Source organism: Vanacampus margaritifer, chromosome 3 (genome assembly GCF_051991255.1).
Source record: "Vanacampus margaritifer isolate UIUO_Vmar chromosome 3, RoL_Vmar_1.0, whole genome shotgun sequence".
NCBI lineage: Eukaryota > Metazoa > Chordata > Actinopteri > Syngnathiformes > Syngnathidae > Vanacampus > Vanacampus margaritifer.
In genome coordinates, this window is record NC_135434.1 from 5,025,823 (window position 1) to 5,052,805 (window position 26,983).

The following is a 26,983-nucleotide window of genomic DNA, read 5'->3' on the forward strand; positions in this document are numbered from 1 at the left end:
CAACAATGGTAAATTGAATTTGTGCTTGTTTTCCATTTTAATAGCTGGGAAAATGAAGTACGCTCCACTGATTGATTTTTTTGTCACCTTTTTTTTAGAGGGTGTCTCCGGCTTTGCTACTATACGTCCTGTTGCCACAGTCAAACGCCTTTTGCACGGTCAGGGTGCCTGAACTAGGTAAAGACAAGTATTTGTTGTTGTTTGTGCATAATGTAATGTTGCTGGTTTTCACATGCCGAATACTGTATGCATATTTTGGAAAATGTTTGTACGTATGTAGGTGAAACCAAGTGCCTGGATGAGGTTGATAAGAAATGGTACCCGGTGGGATCATCTTGGAGGAATAGTGAATGCATGGATTGTACCTGCAGCGGTTGTTGCTCCGCGTAAGTTGAAGGATGCCGCTTTTTCTAGTGCTTTTTAGCTCTGCAAAAATGTAGTTGTTTAATTGGTGTTCATTGCATATTTGCAGGTTTAGCATTCCCAGAAATTTCCCTGATGACTGCGTATCCGTGTTTGACAAAGCGGAATGTCGATATCGTGTGCACAAACGGGATGACCCGTCTATTGAATGTCCAATTTATGCTGCAGTAGGAAAATGACCGAGCAATGACATCGCTCGTCAAAAAACAACAACAATGGCCCGCATATAACGCTATACGCTTGTAGTACATTTGCAACGCAGGGAGCTGGAGAAGAAACTGTGATGTATTTACACTAGGACAAATGTGGGAATTAATAAAACATGCAACAGCTTTTTGAGTTTTTGTATTCATTTTTTGTTTCAAGAGACATATATCAGAAATCTGCGTATTTTGCTTTGTTAAAATTTATTGTATGGTAAACGTGTGAGTGTACGTGTGTGTACCGCCTAGTTTATTAAGAGCAATTGTTTTATTTTATTTTTTATAAATATTGCAAGGTTTTTATTAATTTCTTTACCTACTCTACCAAAGGCCACTAGGTGACAGTATTTCTATCTGTAAAGAAAGTTCCCTCTCCATTGCATATAATATATACAGTAATAAAACAAAAATAAAGTCAAGTGTTTAAAATGATGTAAGATTTTTTTTAATGGCCTGAACCGGAAGTAATTCCTTCGCTTTTACACTACATGCGGAAATGTTTTTTAGGATCTCCAATATAAACACAACAGCCAGGGGGTGACATATAGACGCAAAGAAATACTGTATATTATAAAAATTAACACAAATACAAAGTTTTATGTGCTTTCGAATTTGTGGATTGACCAACACACATAATTTTCAAATGCATACAAAAATAGGTTTCTGATTAATGTTTATGAATATGTCATTTAGACAACAGTATAATAAGATTAAGAATACATGTATTTTTGTTTACAGATAAATAGTTGTTGAAGCAAAATGTGTGGTACCGTAACAAAAATAAAACTAACTATCTACCCCAAATTTTACAGTAAATCCCAAAACATAAAGGGCAATCAATAACAATACGGAAGCTAGCGATTATTACGTGAAATGCTATATAGTAATGTCAAATTGTAAAATGTGTCACGTTATAACGTGTTGTTGAAATTTATTTTACTCTGGTGTGGCAGCATTTGGGGTCGATCGTCCATTTAAAAAAATAAAATTAAATTAAAAAAAGATTTTGCCCAACCCTGCGCTAAGAAGGGGGAACATTTCAAATTGACTAAACGAAACCTGTTAAACGGCATGAAAATGAACATATGCGCATGAAACTAAAGGTGATGGATGAGCTGGTGTCCATGGTGTCGAGTAATCACGCATGCGCAGTAGCTACTCTGAGAACGTTTTTTTTTTTCGGTAGCAGAGCGCGAACGCCCTCCCTGCTGCTGCTTACAGCTTGTGCTTTGCTTTGCCCCCAGCCTTCAAGTTATGGGAATTCAAATTGCCTAGCATGCGGCGTCGTTCATCACTTGGGTAGATTTCGAACACCCGGAACCAATTGTCCATCGTGCCTGTTTTCCCTACTTTGTCGTTATTTTTAAGCGTCCATTTTTTTTTTTTACATCGCGGAGTCGTTGTCAAAAAGGCCGCGAATGGGGTGTTGTTGCTGGGAGACCATTCTGACTCGCCTCCCCTGTTAGCACCATTAGCTGGCGGCTACGATGTGCTGCAGGCGGCGGGGGCTTTACTACGCAGCGGCCCACTGGAGAGCGAGGCGGGTTCTCGGTTGATTATTGACCCCGGTTGGACCAAAGGGTGACTTGGATCTACACATTTGAAGGTAAAATGGGCTTTTTTCAGGTATGGAGGAACACGCTACCTAGCCAGCGTTGTAGTTAGCTCGATTAGCTGGTCGTGTATTTGCACGCATGCCTGTTTAGCCAATTACGTTCCTAGCTAATTGCTGCGTCGTCGGTAAAAGATCGACATTTACTTTTCAGAATACACCTGATATACAAATGCAGTAAAAACAGCTGAATTAGTTCGGTAGCAATGACAGCCTGTTCGTCAAGCTAGCATCGGCCATTAATAGTAACATTAACATATACGTCGGATTAATTGAATTTCATTAAGAACAATTGTGGTTTATAGTCATAATCCTAGTAAATCAAAGTTGGGGCCAGTTAAAGAAACGCTGCGCTGCATCGCACTGTTTCTAATGGTTTGTACTGCGCTCGTGTACAAGTAAATTTACAAAGGTAATGCAGATTAAGATTTACAAACTTTCCAGCAGTGCTTCCTCATTCTTTTTATGCAAAGTAGCCAGACACTTTTAAAACAAACAAAAGAACAAATGAAAGTGGATAGTTTGCCGCGACCGGAAACTCCCGACTTGGTGTTATTTTGCCGTGAATCGCGCGAGAACTACAAGTACCAATTCTAAATGTGTACTAGCTTGTAGCATTATGGTTTAAGGCATTCACCCCGAAAGTGCGGATCCCGCTCTGTATACTTTTTTTGTGTGTGTGTGCCGGTCACGGCAAAATATCCACTGTCTTATTTTTATACATAGTAGCCAGACAGTGACATCTTAATTTTTTTTCATTTATTTTTTTTAACTGTAGCGCTCAATAACCACCATCATGGTCATGTTTATTCAATTTAAGACAGCGTAAACAAAAATTCAGTATATTTCACATTGTAGGCAACTGTAACATTATGCACAGTACTTAGAACGTTTACACTGCGCTTAAATAACGCTAAATTAAACCACTTGTACTTGCATAATCAGTTATGTTTATTTATGTAACTGTAATACTTATGTTTTCCTCCCATAGGATGGATGTTGATTTGTGTGCTGGGGACGGTACGAGGAGGAAAGTGGACTTGACTGGGTCTGCAGAAGGCGCCATGGATGTCATACCCTTGGAGATGTATGACTCCGCGAGAGCCAAAATAGCCGCCAACCTGCGGTGGCTATTTGCTAAAGCCTACGGCATCGGTGAGTAACTCAGTTTACATCCACAAAAGAAAACTGTAATTGGCATGTGGATTGTGTTCACTTGCTTTTCTCACCAGTGAAACATCAGTCGGTCATCACAGGCTTAAAACTGTACTCAAGTGCGTTTTACGTTGGACCAATAGGAACGCTCTTCTCAAGACATTTGTAGTCAGCACAATATGTTGAGCTCCTCTAGTAAAACATTGACAACAAGAGTCCGGGGGAAGGAATTATTGGTGCACTCCAGTCAACACTAAATTCCATCTTATCATCCAATGCCTGGCTGGCAGTATCGTTTTCATACTTGTAACATGGCCAGTGGAATTTCATCTAAATCGGGTTAAGGATTACGTAACAGTTGGACGTTTGTACGAGTTCATTAAATTGAGGGGGAAAAAAATCCATCCGTGTGCAAATTGAGCTGCTGCGCCGTCCTGTTTGTCCCATTAACACAAGGTATCAATACAATGCAGTTGTTTCTTCAACGCTATTTTCTTTTACAGAGTGGCAAAAACTAATGTGAGACAGCCTACTTTTCCTGAGCCGTTGCTGACATAAAACATTCACGTTATTTCGTCACTGCTTGGCAGATTTTTCACTCAACAGCAGCGGGCAAAGTCTCAGGATTAACATATCGCTATGTAGCCATTGTTATACTTTCCGTCATCATGGACACCTGTATGAATACTGTTTGCTATTTCACTCAGTTGCTTATGCTTGGTTCAGACCGAACACACAACATTGCGTCGCCCCGTGTGCCCCTTCTCCGACAAACAAAAAAAGTTTGAACGTCGCCGGTCAGTATGGTGACCGGTGGTTGTATGCTTTGGCTGCTAAATGTTATCGTGGTTGACGTTCCAGCAGCTGTAAACAAGTCAATACACTCGCCACATATGCCAACTTCCTCGCCGCCGGTTCTCCAAGCATGCTCCTTTTTTGGCTCGGCCGTTTTGGCTATTAGGTGCTGGCTATGTTTGTACGGTCGGTCTAAAGTTGAACACAGAATTTAAAATCTAAATCTTCTTCATGTTTACAGTCTTGCTATAAATAGAAGAGAGCAATCTCGTGTAATTCATTGCACGGCATTTTGGTTCCAAACCAGGAGCGCATTGGACGAAGTTGAGAGACTAACTAATTGGGACTGAAGAAGGCACACTGTCGATGATTGTTTAATAGAGATAAACCGATTTTTTTTTTTTTCCATGGCCGATAACCAATATTTCGAGCTGAGCTTACAAATGCCAATCTTGACTTTTTTGTAAAGTCTTAAAACATGTTTATTGAACAAATTTTCAGACTTTTCAAAATGTCCTTTTTTTTTAGGCCCCGACAGATTAATCGGCCGATTATTGGCCTTCAAACATTGGCCAAAACAACCGACCAATTGGGCCTATTATTTGCCCCTTAATACGTTATCGGAGAAAACCGAAGTTTCCAACGCTGTGAATGTACCAGTTTGCTTGCGTAGCATTAGCAACTAGCAAGTGTGTAGCATATGTTTTTCTGGTTATTCAGTTGTCCTTAAGCGTCCTTTAAGATGTTTAATGACACCTCAGTTGGAGTTAACTGTAAAACTAAACACTTGACGTTAAGAATTACATCCACTGATATTTAAATATGCTTTGTTTTTGAAACGTCGCTAGCATAGCGCTAATGCTAAAAGGGAAGCGAGGATCTCATTCAAATGCTAACAGGAAGTTAGCGTCGACTTAGGAAGTGTTTTTCTTTCAAATAACGACAATTCACTCTCAAATGCTGTGGGAACACATACCCACAGGTGAGATAACACTCGGCTCACAATTTTCTTTTTTTTAATCTTAGACAATAGACTTAATTTTACATTTCTAACGAAATGTTCAAGGCGCTCCCAAGGTTGCCAGTATGTCTTAAAAAGTTAAATGGAAACTTAAACAAGTAAATACTATAGCTCTCTATAAAAATCCCAAATTTAAAAATACCTACCATCTTAAACTTTCACATTTATTTGTTTTAATGTTGACCAAAAACAAAAGGTTCAGAAGGTTCCCGGGGTCAGCAGCATCTCTTATAAAGTTAACTGAAAATTTAAATAAATAGTTCCTTGAGATTAAAATGGTTGATTTACCTTTTTATCGGCCGTCAGATTTCAAATCTCAAAATGCCCAATATCGGCGCCAATCCCTATTGTTTGATTTCCCTCTCGGGAAGAGTAAGGTACCCCGTCTGCTTCATCTATCCATCAATTAGCTTATCATTTTAGTGTGGGCCTTGGCTAACGATGAAGACGGGGGCTTCTGTACCCCTTGGAGTGGTCCAACGGGAGGCTGGTCTCCTTTGGGAACTGAATATAAAAGTCTAATTTGTGGCTCATGTGGTGTTAAATGTCATTAGTCGCCATTACATGCCCACTGTTGACTTGACATAGCCGAGCAGCATCACACTCGGCAAAACTGCCTTCTCTTTTGCAAATACCGGTGCCAGAAGATGCTGGAGGTCGTGCGGCATTCAAGAACAAACAGTGTGTCGCTCGTATTTGGATGTTTGCGTGCTCGTGTTGTCTGCCGTCTGACCCTCAGGCGGCCACAGCTGCTCCCAACAACCAGACACGGTGTCAGGCACACGGCGCACCTGTCCCAGCTAAACCCTTGTTGCTTGTACCCAGGCTTGCGCTTTTTAAGACGGTTGGCTAACTCTGATGTAGCTCATCTCGTGCTCCGCCCCATCCCAGTTAGTGTGACACTTTTAAGCCCAGCGCCGTCCTAATGGGATCAGAAAAAGGGGAGGGTGCAGCTGCCACACCATGCCTTCGCCTGTGGCATTAAGTCAAACGGGAACGCTTTCCCCTCTCGACTCCTTTGTTGTCACGTACACAATCGCACACTTGCGCTGTTAATAGAAATACAAACTGTCTAGGAATCCCGAGCGCTAGACCAAATCGCTCCTCAGCAAGCAGCACTTTGACGGATAGTGAGCAATTCTTCGAACAAGAAACTTCAAACTGTCAAGTAAACAAAATAAAGAATTACACATGTATTTAAAACAACCATATACTTTGCCTTAGGAAAGTCTGTTAGCAAAACGTTAACACACAATGCTAATCACTATACATGTATGTATTTATTCTTTATTAGCGATAGAGCGATATGTTTTTTTTTTTCAAGGCTGATACCAATTATTAGTAGTCACGGTGACCGATAACCAATATTTCAAGTTGATGTGCATTTGCAATAAAAGAGAAAATATTAGCGTCAAAATTGTAAAAATTAACTCTTTTTTTTTTACCTATAAAGAATTGGCAGCTTTGTTTAAAAAATATTTTAAAAAATTGCAGAAAGCTTCCAGGGTCATCAGCATGTGTTGAGCTAAATTAAAAACTAAGCAAGTGAATAGTTCCCTAAAGTTTTCTGTTGTAAATAAAGTTTTCAAAAATTTCATCATAATTTCTTAATGTTTTATTTTTATTTTATTTTTATAGATAAAAAGTATAGGGAGTTCCCAGTGCTGGCATCATTTTTTTTATAAAGTGGAAATTTAAATAAATGTATGCATGAACATTTCCCTGTATCTCAATGAGCAACAAATGCATGCAAATGTAGCTAATTTTTATTTATTTTTTGTCTGTGTTCAAAAGATCTTCACAGGCAATGAAAAATTGACCTGAAAATGTTCGAAATGTCTTTGCGACAAGTAAAAACTGTCTGTGAACATCTTATGAATCCTGATGAAAACCCTAAATTCACTACGTTCGCAAGCATTCACCACTCGATGAGATACCATCTTTATCGGCCTTCGGATTCCTAAAATGACCGATGCCAATATTTGTCAAAATGCCAAATATCAGCACCGATAATCGGTCTATCGCTATATCTTAATCGTTATCATCTGAAAAAAAAAAATAAAAATAAATCCATCCATCCATTTTGTAACTACTTATTCCTCACATGGGTTACATCATTTTACTGAGTATTTGTGTCTTCTTCGTGTACATACTGTATGTATGTGTGGATTGTACTGCCCCTTAGTGGCCAAGTCGCATACTCACAAAGGAGCACAGTGGGGTGCTGGAACGGATGAATGACTTTTCTAGTGTTCATTTTTCTCATTAACATCCTGTTCTTTACAACGTATACAGAAGTTATTTATTATTTGATTAGCACCACATCATTCATTTTGGAATATTTTTTAATTGCCCTATTAATTTCACAGCAGGCACAATAAATACTGTTATTTGGCTGCAACGCTTTTCTTCTCGACATCTATTTATTTGAACATCAGATCATAAAGCCCACCTCTGGTGTTATTTTCAAGGAACTACCATCCACATCAATCAATATCTGTATGAAATCATGTATTCAGTTGTAGCCCTAAGTGCATGGACACGCTGAAATGACAGTTGCATTAAATCCCCGTTCCACTTGTGAGGAGGGAGACACCCATTACTTCCAAGCAGAGGCCCATATTGATTCCTGGACTGCATTAGCAAAGGAATGTGATGCTCAACTACAGCAGGATGCATTTAGCAACTGTTTAATTCCAAAAGATGTACAGTTGTTTGTTTTCCTACCTAGAATTCTTGCTGGATGATCATTTTCATGGTCATTTTGCATTTATTTTTCACTTTTTTTTCTTCTCACCCTTCTGTATGATCCTCTCTGAACCAAAGTGCTCTGGGGGGGCCTGCAAGAAGAAGCTGCCTGTCTTGTTTTTGTGAACGTGAAGCCGCTGACGGCTGCCTTCTTTTATCCCATCAGAACAGAACACGTCGCGCTACTCACACGCTCACTTGGTGCAAAAGCAGATTTAGTGGAACAAGGTTATTTCCCTCCTCGCTTGTTCTGCTGTCAAACTCAATTTTGTAAAAGTTTTTCACACCTATCTTGAGCTTCCCTGTTTAGTTTAGCCACTTGGTTTTGGCATACCGAAGTCCAGTGCTTTTTTTTCCAGCTCCTTATAAGGTTGTGATGTGTGACTTCACATCCACAGAAATGGGATCTCTTGTTAAGGCTTTTTTTTTTTTTTTTTTTAGTTGGTGTAGCTCCAGTTTTATTCGAATGGCTAGTAGTCACTTGAGTTGCAACTTGCACTTGTTTGCTCAAAGTAAACCAAAGTAGGATGTGAACAAATATTACTCATAAAGGCCATAGCTTGCTGCATTTTCTAGCTAGTTGACACAAGTTGTTCCACTTAACTCCCAGCCATTTTCACTGAAGCAACCCCCTTCGCTTCCGGCTGTTTTACTGGATTTTGACCGATTTTTGCAAGGTCCACGGAATATTCTGTTATATTGCTATAAAAACATGGAACCTACCAAAAGAAAGATTATAGTCTCTTCTTTCATCAGGGGAAAAAAATATGTTTGTGTCTGTTTCCGTTTTGCAGCAATTAGCATCAGAGTATAGCTAATTTTCATCACACACAAACCTGTTGAAAACACTCTGAAAAAGAGCTTGTTGCAACATGGCCCTGGTTGATCTCTTATACTCTGCTGCCACCTGCTGGGCGTCTTTTTGTAATAACTACCATTGCTTGAAGCGACCTCTTCATGTCAAAAGCTGCATCAAAGCCTGTGTGTTCTAGCATTACAAAAAACGTACAAATACGTTTTTGGGAGTGCATGACAAAGTATTAAAAAACACATTTATACGATTTTGGGTTTGAATGAGTTAGGGTTTGCTTGGCTAAAATATATGAACTAACTTTTCATCTGGTGATTTCAGACCATATACCAGAGGACTTGAGGGACCCCTTCTACACAGACCAGTACGACCAGGAACACATCAAGCCCCCCGTCATCCGCCTGCTGCTGTCCTGCGAGCTTTACTGTCGTGTCTGCGCCCTCATCCTGAAGACGGAGCAGGCCGCGTCCCTCCAGTCGCACCACTCCGTCATCCAGTCTCTGGACAGGAAGGGCATTTATGTTGTGGAGAGCGACGACACGGCAGTCACGGAGGAGGACCTGGCTGGTATGCCCATTAAAATGGTGAGTCAGGAAAAACAATTGGGTACTTGGGTAAGTCGACCACAAAAATTGTGGGGCCGGTGATAACTCGGGTAATTAACGGAATAATCGATAGGGTAATCCATTCTAAAAAGATTTCTTTGTGACAGCTCTAGTTAGGACTGTCATTCAACATGGTTGTGCTTTTTCATTATGCCTGACAATATGCAAATGAAGGTGTGCCTAGATGCCTTCATCGATTATCGACCAACTAATCAACAGTTTAATAGATAATTAAAATAATCATTAGTTGCAACCCTAATAAATACATTTAAAACAAACCCTGTTAGCACATATGCAATCAATTGACAAAGATGAAAACAAAGAACTAAAATCTTTGTTTGTTACTATTTTTTTGGGTGTGTGTTTTTTAAATTTTTTTATAGAGGAAGTCAACCCCCAAAAATGTTGTTGACAATATGTTCTATGCAGCCACACTAGTCTAAATACAATATTCTGGTTTATATTGCGTTAGTGGAATATGAGGAAGCAGCAAAATCTCGCAGTTTTTCTCCATATCAGAAGGCGGCCATTTTGCCACTTGCCGTCGAGATAAAACGACATCACAGTTGCTCAGGTAAACAACCAATCATAGCTCAGCTTCAGAAAAAAGATGAGCTGTGATTGGTCAGTGCATGACCCCTGAGTAGCTGTGATGTCATCTTCAGTTGACAGCAAGAGGCAAAATGGCCACCCCCTGAGATGGATAAAAACGGCTGGATTTTGCTGCATAACTCATATTTCACAAATGTAAGACTAGTGAGGTCACATATAACATATTATTGTCAGAAAATATTGAAGTCTACGTCCCCTTTAAAGCACTCTGGTTTTAAATAGTTTCATGTTTTTGTATATTTAGTTTTCCCGTACAGTTAAAACAGTTTGAACCTGGAACAAATTAAATCACAACATTTCATATGTGATTATTTGTTTCAAAATTAGCATAGCTGAACTGGAACGTGATCTAGCGTCTCAGAATAGGTTTAAATTCGGCTGTGGACGTTCCCTGCATGATATTGTCTTAACCCCGTGAAATTCATCAGTGGACAGAACAAACATTGACCGCCAGCTTAGTTGCTTTAAGCGGTCTTCCTTCCTGTTTGTTACCATGGAGACCAGTGTGGCTCTGCTTCTCCTGCTTGCGGCATGATGTAATGCTCCACACGGCCAGACGCAAAGCCCAGTGAGGGGATGGAAAATCCTGTGCGGGACAGCACTTGTCCGCTTGAAAGCCCCTCCCACTTTGCTGACTTGACAAAGCATGTTCATAGAAACCTGAAAGACACTGTGAGCTTCAGCGTTTTAGTGCCTCAGCAGATACTTGTAAGCCATCTGCTTTGCTTGTTTACGATACGATACGATACGATACGATACGATACGATACGATACGATATACTTTTATTTTCCCCGTGGGGAACTTTTTCCTGGACTCCGTCCAGCTGCAGTTTACAGTAAGGAAAAAAACAACAGAATAGAAAGAGATAAAATCAAAATTAAATAAGAAGTGCAGCAGTAGTTTACAGTGAGAAAAACAACAGAATAGAGAGAGATAATTAAAATAAATAATACACACACACTTCTATATATATATATTGCACCACTTAGTTAATGTCGGTTATTAACTCTTTGACTGCCAAAAACGTTAAATAACGTTTAGTAAAATCCTATGCAGTGCCAAAGACGTTAAAAGACGTTTGTTTCAAAACAGAGGTGAAACTAACCATTTTCTATTGTTGATTACTGAAAAACGGAATAAGGTAGAAACAAACTTTTTTTTCTGATGAAAGATGAGAGTCCAATCTTTCATTTGGTAGTATGTGTGTTTCCATAGTCCAAACACATAATTTTCTGTGGACCTTGAAAGATCAGTCAAAATGCTTAAATCGGCTGGCACCCACAGAATCCCTTTTCTGAAAACGTCTGGCAGTCAACGAGTTAAGTAATTTGATGGATGTCGGCAGGAATGAGTTCTTGTAGCGGTTCAGCCTGGTTTTGGGGGCCCTGAATCTCCTGCCGGAAGGCAGTAGCTGGACCTCATGATGCAGAATGTGAGTCGGGTCAGTACCAATTTTCTGTGCCAGTCTGGTGACGGACTGCTCATAAAGCATCTGTAGGGAAGGATGACTCCTGACCCCCATGATCTTCACGGCAGTCCGCACCAGACCGGCAATCTGTGACCTCGACTGCACAGGTCAGGTTGCCGTACCAGGCCGCAATGCCGTATCTGATGATACTTTCCAATGCAGCCCGGTAGAACAACAAGCATGATCCTCTGCTCCACTCCATAGACCCTCAGTCTGCGTAGGAAATAGAGACGCTGTTGGAGTTTGGAGCAGAGACTTCCAACATGTACCCTCCAGCTGAGTGTGTTGTCAATGTGGACCCCCAGATACCTGTATGAACCCACCTGGCTGATGTGATTGCCTTTAATGACGACTGGCCCGTGGTCACCCACAGTTTTTGGATCAAATATCACCTCCTCAGTCTTCCCCACATTTGTTTGTGTGTGTGTGTGCGTGTATGTGTGACACAACTCCGAATGCTCATCCGCTCATCTGGTCCTCGTCCAGAGTGCCCACATACCCATGATTGATGCCCTGATGATGGCCTACACCGTGGAGATGATCAGCATTGAGAAAGTGGTGGCCTCTGTGGAGCGCTTCTCTACCTTCAATCCCTCCAAGGAGCTTCCCTTTGACTTGGAGGATGCCATGGTTTTCTGGATCAATAAGGTATCGACAAATATGTGTAACACTAAAAGCAACCACATTTGGTCTTGAGTGTAATGAGTAGAATGGGACGTATGGGTGAAACAGCAGGTCGCTTGTTTTTCTGAAGACAGGGATGTGATTTTTCCGCTAAATCGCGGAATTCCGCTTTTTTTTTATCTCCCCCCCCCCCAAAAAAAAAAATCTTTTTTTTTTTTTTTTTTTTTTTTTTTTTTTTTTGTAGTTCATTGTGTATGCACATGACTCCGACAGATAACATTTTCTGCTATAACAAAGACATTTGTGGTATGCTCTAATATGAGTTACTTTTCATTTGGTCATGATACAATTATTTGTTCATGAAATTTGAACTCTTCAACATTATTTATGTGTTAACTTAGTAATCACATTAGTTAGATATGATGATATTCTCAGTGATAGTTTTTAAAAGCAAAGGCAGTCCAATGTTTTTGAATGTGACTGATTTTGAGTTGACTAAAACTGCCATTTTATATGGGATAGTTCAATATACATTGAAAATTTATGCTGTTGTTTTGTCTATTTCTTTGTCATGTGAGTGCATTGAAAGTACTTAAAAACACGGAAAACCCATGAGCTCCGGGGCCCCCCTTGTCCCCCCACCAGGGCACTGCCCTGGACCTAGCTGGGTGCCAGCGGCCCCCAGACCCCCGGCTAAATTTTCAGATAATTTCACTTTGGTCAAATCACATCCCTGTGAAGTGTAATGAGCATGCTCACATATTGCTTGTACCAAATATGCCTGGCCAAAAAAAAAAAAAAAAAAGTTAATCGCTGATTTACAATGTGTTCAGGTAAACACTAAAATGAGGGAAATTAGCGAAAAGGAGCACAAAGTCAAGCACCACCTTCTGGAATCCCCCAGTCACCAAAAGGTAAACAAGTTCTCCTAATGATGAGTTACTCTTTATGTCGCTTCTTACCTTTGCTTTCGTGTTGCTCTGACCCTTTTCTGTGTTTCTCAGTTTAAATGGGATGCAGCGCCAATCCTTTTGTCTAATACCTTTGACCTATTAATATCTCTGCTCCTGTTCCCCCGACTATACCTTTCCTTTCCCTCTCTTATCCTTGCCAACGGGATAGTCTCCCTCCAAATGGTATTGGAAGCTTGTCCCTGTAAGTTGGAAGTCGCCCCCTCCCTCTTCCTCCTGCACGCATAGTTTTGTGTTGATGTGTGCACACCTCACGAGGCTTGTTCAAGCTCATCCTATGCTGCTTTTAGTCAAGGGGGGTACAAAGGCGATGGAACCGTCTTCCTGCTTTTTCTTTTTTTTATTATTTCAAATCAAACAATGTGTGTTATTTCGTCTTAAGCCAAAGCAAACCCTGTTGATTTTTGTTCTTTTCTATTTGCTTCAGATAAAACTCATTGTTGGCACATCTTTTTTTTTTTCGCAGTACACTGACCTGCTTTGTAATCACATCAGGCTTTTCTGCTCACACACTCTTTCTTCTGGTCATAATTCACTTATTTTAACATACCTCTGCTCTGAATGGCTGTGATTGATAAACTGCTTGTTAACTCTTTGACTGCCAGACGTTTTCAGAAAAGGGATGCCGTGGGTGCCAGCCCATTTAAGCATTTTGACTGATCCTTCAAGGTCCACAGAAAATTATGTGTTTGGACTATGGAAACACACATACTACCAAATGAAAGATTGGACTCTCATCTTTCATCAGAAAAAAAAGTTTGTTTCTACCTTATTCCGTCTTTCAGTAATCAACAATAGAAAATGGTTAGTTTCACCTCTGTTTTGAAACAAACGTCTTTTAGCGTCTTTGGCACTCCTCCATAGGATTTTACTAAACGTTATTTAACGTTTTTGGCAGTCAAAGAGTTAAGAATTACAGGACTGGTTTGATCCAGTAGTTGTCAATGTCTTGAAGCAACGCACTGTATTCCTAATCCTAATGGATATGACTATGTGAAAGTTACGGATACAATTAATTTATGCCCAAATCCTTAATTTTGGATGATGATATCAAACACAAACAAATAGCCATGAAACTATGAGGATTTGACAATTTTTCACGGAATTATTTCGTTAGAATGTTGTTTGGTGTCTGAGCATGTCTGTCACATTTCATATATTTAAAATAATGACCCACAGGCTCAAATTGCTTTGTATTCTGTTAAAGGTGGTTGATTGCCTTTCTGAGTGAGTTAATACCTAATTACAGTTAATGGATCGGTATTTACTAGTTGGAACAATAATTTTGCTTTTGGGGAAACTGTATTTTTATATCATTGGAAGGCTGATAATTGATTCCCAATCAGAGGTGGCTAATCCAGGTCCAGAAAGTAAAAACGCTGCCAGTTTGGCTTTAGCCCCTGATGCTAGCTAGCTCCCTTTCTAGCAGGTAAATGCAAGCACCTGGGGATGAAGCCAATCTGTCGCGGGGTTTTTACTTTCTGAACCTGGATTTGCCACTTCTGTTCCCAATAATGTCCAAGGGCATTCATTCAAATAGCTCTATATTGTTTCCGCTCTCTTTGCATCCTCCAACTGCGTTCTGAATGAACCACAGTTAGCAGAAGTAAAGTGTTCAGTAGAGAGATGTGTTGCAGATCCAAACTGGGGATTTTCTTCACACACTGGTTTTTACACAATGATCACCCATCTTCCCGTTATGCTGGTTCTTCTTCGCCTCCTTTGACTGGGCTCCATCACTGGCCACCCTCTGGCAAAGGCTTAAGGCTCTTTGTTGTTCACTGCTTTAACACCTCCATCTCACCATCAGCAACCTGCTCTCTTCAGGGTTCTCCCTAAACTGGTGCCACAGGGCCTTTTTTTTTTATGTAAGCACATCCTGACATTTTTCAGTCCATGTCAATACAAGTAAAACCTTGTGCTCTGAAAGGGAGAACCCTGCTCGGATGTTTAAAAAGAAAGCTTAAGACAACAAACAACGTCAAACATCCTTGAGTCAAATGTGCTTTGACGAGGTCAAGCTGTGCATTTCAGTGCCCAAGGATTTGCTCTTTGTGACTGTGGTCGTGTTTTCGTTAATGTGCCAGTATTTGCGTCTGATTTGATTTTGGCCGCCTTATGTTCAGGTCCGGTATCGCCGGGAACATGCGTCTGGCCGCCATCTTCCCTTCTTCCCGCTGTTGGAAGATTTGATGAGAGATGTCTGTGATGGAGCTGCGTTGCTCACGGTTGTCCACTACTACTGCCCAGACCTCATGAAGCTGGAAGGTAACATAAACACACAGGCATGTTGTGTACAGTTTGGCGACATCAAAATTCAGAACTCCATATTACCTCATTCACTCCCAGCAATTTTCACTGAAGTAACCCCCTTCGCTCCCAGCTGGTTTACTGGATTTGGACTGATTTTGCAAGGTCCATGGAATATTCTGTTCTATTGCTATAAAAACATGCAACCTACCAAAAGAAAGATTAGAGTCTCTTCTTTCATCAGGAAAAAAAAAGTATATTTGTATCTGTTTCCGTTTTGCAGCAATTAGCATTAGAATATAGCTAAGTTTCATCATTATTCGAAAATCTGTTTAAAACAGTGGTTAAAGAGCTTTTTGAAACATGGCCCTGGTTGATCTCTTATACTCTGCTGCCACCTGCTGGCCGTTTGTGAAATAAATACCATTGCTTCAAGCATTTTCTTCAGTTCAGAGGCTGCCTCAAAGCCTTCTGTATGCTCTAGCATAAAAAAACATATAAATATGTCTTTAGGAAGCAAGGTAATATTTAAAATAGAACTTATTTATACGTTTTTGGGAGCAAATGAATTAAGAATTTGTGAAACAACATGAAAAATGTTTGTGTTTATTCCATTACCGTGACATGTACTCCCAACGGGCTATTCAATTGAGTCCTTATCTGATCAGCTCTTTTTATATCTGATCAGATATTTGCCTGAAGGAAGTTCCCTCCATGGCTGATAGCCTGTACAACATCCACCTGCTCAGAGAGTTTGCTAATGAGTACCTGAATAAAAGTTTCTACCTGACAACAGAAGACATACTCTACTCGCCTCCTGTGCTCAAGGTAGAATGACTTGCTGTTTCAACATCATTTCACCATAAAAGGCTCAAATATGGGAAAAAAAAGCTACCATGGGTAATTATTACTTATCTGCGCAGCATAATGTGATGGTTTTCATTGCTGAACTCTTCTGGTGGTTTGAGACCGTCAAGCCAGAATTTGTCCTGCCCCGGGATCTACAAGAGACAAAAGATGGTAGGTTTGCCCAATTGATGAAAGTGTTTTGTTCGTTACTAATGATACCAAAACTTTACACCTTAACTTTATTAATGAGTATCTACCATTTTTTCCAATGTCCATTATGTAGCTCGAGCCATTGCTCAGCCAAAGAGTTCTCGCCCATCAGTGCCCATCTCCAACGCCACCAAGCGAAGCTTCCTGGCCAGTCCTGGTGTGCCGGAAAGCCAGAGCGGCCCTGAAATCTGTAGCAGGTAATCTCATCATATTATATTGCTGCAACATTGGCTCGTGTTAGGAGTGAGGTTCAATGCAGTGAGGTTGTCATAGCTGTCGAAGTTTGTACATCAAGCTGCCTGATTCTCTTTTTATCTTTTGCTGTTTTCTTGACTGACTTGCACTGACTGTCACCATTAGGATGATCATATTTTCTCGCATTAGTTCATTTTTGTTTCAATTCTCTCCTCTGCCTTTTTGTCCAGGCCCCCTGCTGGTTTCGTTTTGTTTAAACAAAGCCGTTTATGCTTGTTTAGGGAACTGTTGACAATACCCAAAAATGAAAAGATATATTTTGTTTTCAGTCGAGGAGGTCCATCCTTTAGCCCTTCCCACCCACTCTTGCCTTTGCGCCAGAGGCAACAGAAGCCTCAAGGAGATGATGGTGCAGGTAAAAGCATCACATTACAGCATTGTTGAGCTCCAGAATCCTCGTTTCAAATCAATATTTTCTTCTTTGAAGGTCTGAGGAACCGCTCCAACTCTTTAACTCAGATGGACAGACAGGCCCGAGGTTCTGTTGTCGCTTGGCCCGACAAGAGACAGAGGTAAAGAAAAAAAAATCAGAACAGGGATGTGATTTTTCCGCTAATTCGCGGAATTCCGCTTTTTTTTATCCCCCCCCCCCCAAAAAAAAATCCGATTTTTTTTTTTTTTTTTTTTTTTTTTTTGTGTATTTCATTGTGTATGCACATGATAACAGATAACATCTTCTGCTATAACAAAGACATTTGTGGTATGCTCTAATATGAGTTACTTTTCATTTGGTCATGATACAATTATTTGTTCATGAAATTTGAACTCTTCAACATTATTTATGTGTTAACTTAGTAATCACATTAGTTAGATATGATGATATTCTCAGTGATAGTTTTTAAAAGCAAAGGCAGTCCAATGTTTTTGAATGTGACTGATTTTGAGTTGACTAAAACTGCCATTTTATATGGGATAGTTCAATATACATTGAAAATTTATGCTGTTGTTTTGTCTATTTCTTTGTCATGTGAGTGCATTGAAAGTACTTAAAAACACGGAAAACCCATGAGCGAGTGCCAGCGGCCCCCAGACCCCCGGCTAAATTTTCAGATAATTTCACTTTGGTCAAATCACATCCCTGTCAGAACCATCAAGCACAGTTCCTGAGTGGTGTACGGGGTTTCCCCCAGAAAACCCCCAGTCAGTGTGGGTTTATAAAATATTTGAAGACAAAAGTTCTATTTATCTTTTTTTTTTCTTTTTTCTTTTTTGATAATAAAAATACCTCAACGTGCATTTTAAGGCTCATTCCCTTCCTTTAAACATGTAGAGTGAATTACAAAGTAGCCTTGGTCCAGAATATTGAGAAAAAAAATTAAAGTAAGCCATCATGTACCAGCTGTCAAACGTACTTATCAGCCGACAGCCAGACACTCGTTGGTCATGCTAACAGCTAGCCGCTAGCCACTTACGTCAGAGACTTCTGCCGTATCATACGACGGCGGCGTAATTAATTAGCAGTTTCTTAACTCTTTGACTGCCAAAAACGTTAAATAACGTTTAGTAAAATCCTATGGAGGACTGCCAGACGTTAAAAGACGTTTTTTTTTTTTTCAAAACAGAGGTGAAACTAACCATTTTCTATTGTTGATTACTGAAAAACGGAATAAGGTAGAAACAAACTTTTTTTTCTGATGAAAGATGAGAGTCCAATCTTTCATTTGGTAGTATGTGTGTTTCCATAGTCCAAACACATCATTTTCTGTGGACCTTGAAAGATCAGTCAAAATGCTTAAATCGGCTGGCACCCACGGCATCCCTTTTCTGAAAACGTCTGGCAGTCAAAGAGTTAAGGTCCTAAATTAGCGATTGAACATGAGTTTGGGATGGTGTTGATGTTGGTCGCAACTACAATGTCAATCAAAGAAACGTCTAAAAGGGAACTCAAGCTCACCATCACGCCACGACGTGGACCAACTTCAAAGTAAAAGTGTACTACGGCTATTTGCATTGCCATATTACTGTATTTGGTAAACTTTATTTTGAAGTTAGGCTTAGCGTGTTACATTTGTATATTTCAGCTTCCTTGACATGTTAGAATGGTATCGACTGTGAATGCGCACTTTTGTTTTTTGTTCCCCCCCCCCACCAACCAATCGCGGATCGGGCCTGATCCGAACCGGCCAAGGCTCAATGATGATCTTTTGCACCACTATTAAGTACATAACAGTAGTGTAGGTAAAAGATTGAAAAAGTGTTATATTAAATTGTCAGAAGACTTTGAGAAATGCTTTTAATAAATATTGTATTTTATTTTCCTTCCTCAGGCCAGTGTCCACGCTGAACCCCTTCATGTGCCAGTCAGCCGCTGACAGCGATGCAGATGTTGCCTCTGGCGACAGTGTCAGCCTAGCCCGCTCGATAAGTAAAGACAGCCTGGCGTCCAACGTCATCAATGTAACGCCGAAACACCAGACTTCAGTTCACCAGCCCACGCTAGCCCAGATGCGCAGAATTAACGGTCACAGCCTCTTGGGAAAAGTCAACCTGGATTACGAAGACGAAAATCTGGTGGCGGTGGCGAGGACAGAGGTTGCCTCCGTCTCCAAACAACCCGATGGGACCCAAGCCGCTGCCGCGGTGGAACCAGAGCCAAAGTCCAAACCTGCACCCGATGGTTTTTACCTAGAACCGCTAATGCCTGCTGTGCTGAAACCAGCTAAAGAGAAGTCGGTATGCCTGAACAAGGGGGAGGAGAGTGGCGAGGGGTTGCGATCTTCAGGAAGGGGCTTTTCACGCAGGGGAGATGGATCTTCTCCTGCAGGTCATAAGAAAGCTCCCCTCAGCCTGAACAAAACTTTTACCTCCCCGGGTGACGAGCCTGACTCGTCAGACGAGCCGTTTCAGGCTCAAGCAGGTTTCAGACCCGTCGCCACCAGCAGTGTGGACCTCTCGTCGAAAGAGCCGGATGGAGGATTCTACCTGCATTCAGAATCCGAGGAGACAAAGCCTTGCCCGAGCCTTGATGCAGACCTTGAAGACCTGGACGAAGAGGATGAGGATTTGGATGAGGCCGTTACGGAAAAAGATCGAGCCTGGCCAAGGAAAAGCTTTAATGTGGATGACGAAGAGGAATCCGCCAAACTCCAGGAGGACATGAATGTCAAAGAGCACGAGGACAAAGATATCAACGGCTGCAGTGGTCGCTCCAGCCCCTGCCTCAGTGCTTACTCGCAGGCCAGCAGCGTGGCCAGCGGAAGCGTACGCATGACCTCTTTCGCTGAGCGGAAAGCCCAGCAGCAGCGCTTCGGCAGTAACCACGACCTCCGCTCCAGTGCCTCCAGCTCGCAAAGGACCACTCCAGATGGATCAGAAAGCAGCGGACCCCTGCCGTCCTCCTGGAGGCTCAAAAGAGACCAGAGTCCCTCGTCACCGCTGGGCGGTTGCAACCGCGCTGCTGACGGGGGCGGCGGCGCGAACGTCCTCGCGTCCGAAATCGTACAGCTGCGCATGCAGCTCGAGGAGAAACGTCGGGCCATCGAGCATCAAAAGAAGAAGATGGAAGTGCTGTCAGCTCGGCAGAGGCAGAAGCTGGGTAAGGCCGCTTTCCTGCATATAGTGAAGAAAGGCGGCGGCAAGGGTGCGACATTGCCCAATCCTGTAAAAGCCGACCCCTCCAAAGACGAGCTCAATGGAGAGAAAGTAACAGCATTAGCTAAAGACGATATGTGTGTTGATGCCCTGAGAGGGGACAAAGAGCTGGAGGGACCCGCCCCCTCAGGTGCCTTAGATGCCGACAAGAAGGGAAACAATGGCAGCTTCTACCTAGAAGAAGAGTTGGACCTCAATGAGTGCAACCGCTCCATCGAGATGCTGCATGAAGCCATCGGCAGCATCCAGCAGCAGATGATGCAACTGTCCCTTCAGCAGGAAATGATGATGAAGCAGAATGTACTTTCTCCTCCCGGTGCTACTCCTCAGTCCCTCGCAGCTGACAAACACAGTGACGCTAAAACCGGAGACTCTTTACACTATGCGGAACACTTCTCCGGCACCGCCCCGACGAGAAAACCCCCCAAACTTAGCTCAGGCCGAAGTTCCAGATCCAAGCAAACTGAGCTAAAGGCGAGCAAAGAGCAAAGCCGGCACACCACGAGGACCTTGACCCCCTCCCAGGGTGGGCCAGAGACACAAATGCATCCAAGGCAATCAGCTGGGGGCAGGTCCCCCAGGAGCGAGCATCCTGACCCGCACAGCCTCAGAAACCCTCCGGCGGGAGAAACCAAAACGGCCTCTAGCCAGGCCCGTAGCGCCGCTTTTAGGGTTCACGACGATGCGAACATGCGACTTCCGACCAGAGTGGACCTGAATGCACTGTCCGCTCCCGAAGTGTCCTTTGACGACTGCCTGTCCAGCACCTTGAAGGACTCCCAGCTCAACCCCTCAGACAGCTCGGGGAAAGAGAACTTGCCGTCGGAGGAAGTGCAGCGCAGCAAAGCTTCCCTGATTGAGGTCGACATGTCAGAGCTGAAGGACCCTGAGGAGGCGGAGGCTGCCGAGACGACTACAGATGAAGGAGATGGAGAGCAGAAGTCTGTCATGGGATTCTTCTTCAAGGTATTTGCCTGCACTAACAATGATGTTTATATTACCAAAAGTGTCTGAGGCCAACTTAGTGTATTTTAACTCATTTGCTTCCAAAAACTTATAAATACGTTCTATTTTTTAAAGGCTTATTTATACATTTTTTTTATGCTGGAGCATACAGAAGAAGGCTTTGATGCAGCCTCTGAACTGCAGTGAACGGTTGAAGCAATGGTGGTCATAACAAAAATGGCCAGCAGGTGGCAACAGAGTATAAGATCAACCAGGGCCATGTTGCAAACAAGCTGTTTCCCCCACCGTTTAAAACAGATTTCAAGATTGCTTTATTAGGCCATTTGTGCGCATGTTTTTAGAGCAATAGAACGCAATATTTTGTGGGCCTTGCAAAATCAGTAAAAATCCAGTAAAACAGCTGGGAGCGAAGGGGGTTGCTTCAGTGAAAATGGCTGGGAGTTAAGTGGAACAACTTGTGTCAACTAGCTAGAAAATGCAGCAAGCTATGGCCTTTATGAGTAATATTTGTTCACATCCTACTTTGGTTTACTCAAAGCAAACAAGTGCAAGTTGCAGCTCAAGTGACTAGCCATTCGAATAAAACTGGAGCTACACCAACTTAAAAAAAAAAAAGCCTTAACAAGAGATCCCATTTCTGTGGATGTGAAGTCACACTAAATCCACGCATCACAACCTTATAAGGAGCTGGAAAAAAAGTAAAACAGCCGGGAGCGAAGAGGATTGCTTCAGTGAAAATGGCTAGGAGTGAATGTGTTAAAAATGGATCTTTTGACGTCTATAGCCGTCAATGGTAGTCAATGAGTTAACTGTTGTTCACCCAGCACATGGATGATTTCATCTCGTCTCATTCCGTTGCAACCTTCCAGGACGAGCAGAAAGCGGAGGATGAACTCGCCAAGAAGAGAGCGGCATTCTTGCTGAAGCAGCAAAAGAAAGCGGAGGAGGCCCGTCTCCGCAAGCAGCAGCTGGAAGCAGAATCCGAGCTGAAGCGCGATGAGTCCAGGTAAAATTCCTCAGAATCAATATTTGCGTTGGCTCTATAATCAGCCGCTAATATGCCTTCGATCCACACCAGGCGGAAGGCTGAGGAGGATCGCCTACGGAAGGAGGATGAGAAGACGCGGCGGGAGCTGATAAAGCAGGAGTACCTGCGGAGGAAGCAGCAGGAGATCTTTGAGGAGCAAGGTCTCGTCAAGCCCAAGACTCCCAAGACTCCCAAACCCAAGCAGAAACACAGACCCAAGACCCTCCTCAAAGAGTCGTCGTCCAGCGACGTCTCAAAGTGCTCTTCTTCCACACGTAAGACTGACTCGTGTTTCACCGCACTGTGTTCCACTTTTCTTCCTCTTGGCGTCTCACCAACCACCACATGTAAACACTGACCTCTGGTGGTGTGTCCTGTGCTTTACATTGTACACTAATAAAATACACACACCCTATTAAGCATGCCATCTAAACCTACTTCACTGCAGACGTGCCAATTCAGGTCCAGAAAGTAAAAATCCTGCCACACTTTGGCTTTAGGCTCAAATGCTAGTTAGCTAGCTCCCTAGTTCGCTCCCATAGTGCTTGTTTACCTGCTAGGGAGCAAGATGGCTAGCTAGCTAGCTAGCACCCATGGTGCGTGCTTGTTCACCTCCTAGGGAGCTAGCTAGCTAGCTAGCACTAGGGGCTAAAGCCAAACTGTGGCAGGGTTTTTACTTTCTGGACTTGGATTTATTATTGCTGTTTTTTTAGGACTCTTTATAGGGGGAGTATATGAACAGGGTTTTATGTAAGCGATGTCTAATTTATATAAAATACATTAATTAGGTTAAGTGTTGTTGTTGTTGTTATTATTATTATTGTCTTGTAAAATTTCATAATAAACTGAAAATGCACTAGAACCTTTACAGGTGAAAATAATTTGACATTTTCCAAACTTTTGAATGCACGTCAGACTGTTGCTGAATGTTTCAGTGCGTGTGTCAACATTTTTGTTTTTACCCAAAATGACCACAGTTGTTTTATGTGTTTATATCTAATTTTGAATTCATTTGGGTCAAAGGTCACTCCTGAAGCTAAAAATGTCCGTTTTCTCTCACAGCCGACAACCTGAGCACGGCCCAGTCGGGATCCAGTCTGTCGCTGGCCTCCGCTGCCACCAACGAGGCTGACAGCGTCAACTCCGGAGGCGCAGGCTCCCACCGGTAAGATGCTGCACCTTATTTACGCTTATCGGTTTGCGTCATCGCCCTACAGTCATTCTCGTCGTGCGTTTTAGCTGCGACTCCGTGGAGTCGTTCCCCGGCAGTCGCAATCACAGTCGGGCTGCGGAAAGGGACTGGGACAACGGCTCCACTGCGTCTTCCATCGCATCCCTGGCTGAGTACACTGGTTAGTTGATGCTATTCATCCTCTTCCTATCTAGCCTTTCTCATATGTTGCTAATTCTTCTCAAATGTCTTCCTTGAGGCCCGAAACTTTTCAAGGAGCCAAGTGCCAAATCCAACAAGCCAATCATCCACAACGCTATCTCGCACTGCTGTCTGGCCGGAAAAGTCAACGAGCCGCAGAAGAATCAGATACTTGAGGTTAGTTTGCGTCTTTTTCATTTGAATGCCAGCTAATTCATTTGTACCAGGTTCAACTTCAAAACAACCAGCAACACATGAGGACGACGACGACGATAAAACGTCACCTTAATAACTATGTTCAAGTTCGTCGTTTTAATCTTAAAATGGCTTAAACAGAAATCGGGTTACATATGTCACATATGAAAACCCGCAATGAAGAGAATCTGCAATAACCAAACCGTGAAGTAGTGAGGGAACACTGAATAACATTTCATTTATCACAATGACAAAAAATGTTGAACAAAGACTTTTCTTTGGGATTATTTTTTTTTTTGCCTTTACCATCAGCGGCTGGTATCGGCAGCTTCCATGACTAGTTGATACTTAAAAAATAATGCCAGTATCAGCCCTTGTATCCGTACTTGCCTATCCTGAGTTGGAATATGTTTAAACTAGGACCAAAACTGCCAATATAAAAAAACAAAGTGAAAATAAATTCGGATATAAAAAATATAATTCAAAAATAAATTAAAAAAATGGATATACAACCAACTATATATATAAATAAAATTAATTAATTAATTAAAACAGTAAAAAAAACTAGATTCAAAAAATAAATATAAAAATAAATGTGGAAATGAATAAAATATAAATATAATTAAATATAAATCAATAAATAGACATGAGAGCAGAGCATTTTTATTTATTTTATGCTGCTGACTGTCAGCATGAAATGCGTCATGAAATGTTACTCAAATGAGAGGGCGGCCTCCATAATTGTGTCTTGGGTTCGCCTATTGGTTGATCAACATGTGAAATCTATGTCAGATCTTTTTATTTCTCTATTTATTTGTACCAGGGACAGGACATATTAATAAAATTTACATTCAATATGCCAGAATTAGCCAAAAGACCACAGAAATGTAATTCTATTAATGTTTATTTTTGTTTGAATAATATACATTTTTTTTGTATTTATTTTTGCTTTAATTTATTCATGTACATATATTTTTTTGTTGTTTTTATTTCCATTTAATTTTTAATTATATTTTATTTATATCCGTTTTCCCCCCACTTTTTTTTTTTGGACAGTTTTTGTCCTCCTGCTATTGTGCTGCTTTGGTTGTAACTGAGCTCTCTTCCCTCCGCAGGAGCTGGAGAAGTGCGAGTCCAATCACATGATGATCCTGTTCCGCGACGGCGGCTGCCAGTTCCGGGCGCTTTACTCCTACTTCCCGGACACGGAGGAGATCCACAAGCTGACGGGCACGGGGCCCAAGAGCATCAGCAAGAAGATGATCGACAAGCTGTACAAGTACAGCTCGGACCGCAAGCAGTTCACAGTCATCCCCGCCAAAACCGTGTCGGTCAGCGTGGACGCTCTGACCATCCACAACCATCTGTGGCAGGCCAAGAGGAGCGCCGCGTCCAAGAAAAGCGCAAAATAGCAGGCGGGGGTCAACTGAGCACACTCCACTCCACCCTCAATCATCTAGCGCCATCTTGCTTTGTTTCGCACATTTGCTGCTCGCCGGCGTGCACGGTTTTACTAAGGAGAGCCCGCAGGAACAAGTTTTGCTTGCAGAACAAGAGATTGGCTTCGTTGCCTTGTGTGACGCGTTCAGGCGCACGGCATGCGTGGTTTACACTACGTATTTATCTGCTGAATGGAACGAGGGTCACAAAGACTTAATTGGACACGATCTGTTCCCGTTTCATGGAATCATGGTGGCACTTCTGTCCCACCAGGAAGTACACAAAAAAAAACAGCTTTAGTTTTGTTAACAGGATGTTGGGAATTGTTTGGCCTTGAACACATCGTGGTACTTGTTGTCGAACCGCCTTTTAAATTGCCCGCTGGTTGTGTGCGTGTGTGTATAGCAAAGAAAGACCTGAAAAGCGGTAATTTTAACTACTTTTATTTATCGAAGCATCCCTTTTTTATCTGGGGTGTCTGAAAAGGGAGATTATTGATCTTTGGTGCAGACATAATGCTTTTTTTTTTCTCTTTTTTCTTTTTTTCTGCAAAGTGGTGTGCTGTCAAGTTTGAGCTGATGTTGTTCGTGTTCATCACAACGCATCTGATGTGTAGAGCGTAGTTGTGTCGTCTCCACCGGGCTACACAAAGACAAAAAGGTGCACACACAAGACACACACACACACACACACACAATCATACGAACGTGTCATGCAATGTAAACCACCGAGCGCCGCCATTAAAGAACATTCCTCCAAGGTTTGACGCACACTGCCACGTGGTCTCGTCTGTCTGTATAAGTGCTTCTTCACGCGACGGCAAACCACCACCAGCACTTTATGTTTTTTTTTTATCAAACACTAAAGAGGCCGCGAGGTCTCGTACTACTGCGAGCGTTTGTCGAAAAGGATTGTATGGGCATGGGGTCACCATTTGTGTTACACTGGTCTCCTTTTTATTTTCAGCCTGCTTTTTGATTTGTATGCTTTTTGAGCTCATGCCATCTATTTATTTGGATACGCTAGCATGGTGAAATGGAATTAAAGTCACGTTTTTATTTTTATTCTTCTCATGGCTTGTTTTGTCATTTGCTTTTGTCTCACGCACGCTTTGGAGCACGGGTGCGGAACCTACGCTGTGCCACGTAATTCTGTAAACAATTGATTATGGCCCTTGGACTTGACTTAAAAGGTTCCCCACCCTTGCTTTAGTAGTTTTGCCTTTTTTGGTTTTTGTCTCACAAGCTTTTTGAGGAAGCAAGAATCCTCAGCTTCTCACCCTCGAACAGCACATCCCGGGATCATGGTTACCACTGCTCCGCCAAGCAACCGTTGAACTTTCAAACCCGATAACGTCCAGGTACGGTAATCACATGAACCGCTTAGTCGACCTGCATCTCATCTGTCATCAGAAAGGTACGTTTTGATTCTTCCTCCTCTCGTGTACAAGAAGCATTGATTCAAGTGAGCCTGTTCAGCACTCCACAGAAGTTGGTCTTCTCAATTTATTGCTTGTGGCGAGCGATGGGGGCCATAACGCAGGTTGCGATGGCGAGGGGATACGACGCCTTCTCCGCAAGGTGGTGCAGTAGATGTAATAGCAACTATTCCAAAGTGTCAATAACTGATTGTGTGTATTTATGTTAAAGATGTCTCACGGTAATTAGGAAACTAATAATCATCCATATGCAATATTTAATTTCTAAAAGTCTCTGCCAGTGTTTCAATTTTCATGTGATCACGTTCCTAGAAATTCACAATGTTCCTTCACTGGTGAGC

The 26,983-nt window shown here is 42.0% G+C and overlaps 1 protein-coding gene across 2 annotated transcripts; it reads left to right on the forward strand.

The window, feature by feature from the left end:
- The first annotated feature begins 1,778 nt into the window (after positions 1-1,778).
- On the forward strand, positions 1,779-26,268 carry camsap1b (calmodulin regulated spectrin-associated protein 1b). Of its 2 annotated transcripts, XM_077561396.1 has the most exons (19): positions 1,779-2,232; positions 3,230-3,393; positions 9,090-9,352; positions 11,941-12,102; positions 12,912-12,992; positions 13,201-13,233; positions 15,176-15,317; positions 15,988-16,127; positions 16,223-16,319; positions 16,432-16,555; positions 16,883-16,968; positions 17,041-17,125; positions 18,881-21,170; positions 22,040-22,176; positions 22,249-22,472; positions 23,260-23,362; positions 23,437-23,549; positions 23,628-23,746; positions 24,880-26,268. In XM_077561396.1, exons 2-19 carry the CDS (start codon positions 3,231-3,233, stop codon positions 25,174-25,176), a joined length of 4,659 nt encoding a protein of 1,552 aa, XP_077417522.1. In that variant the 5' UTR covers positions 1,779-2,232; position 3,230; the 3' UTR covers positions 25,177-26,268. The 2 variants fall into 2 exon arrangements, with proteins under 2 accessions (XP_077417522.1, XP_077417523.1); XM_077561397.1 differs by lacking the exon at positions 13,201-13,233 and having other exon boundaries at positions 1,780-2,232.
- The last annotated feature ends 715 nt before the right edge of the window (positions 26,269-26,983 follow it).

Coding starts and splice junctions, on each gene's coding strand:
- camsap1b (XM_077561396.1), top strand. CDS start 3,231: ATGGATGTTGATTTGTGTGCTGGGGACGGTACGAGGAGGAAAGTGGAC. Junction 9,353..11,940: donor CTGGTATGCCCATTAAAATG/GTGAGTCAGGAA, acceptor GTCCTCGTCCAG/AGTGCCCACATACCCATGAT. Junction 23,747..24,879: donor AGAAGAATCAGATACTTGAG/GTTAGTTTGCGT, acceptor TTCCCTCCGCAG/GAGCTGGAGAAGTGCGAGTC.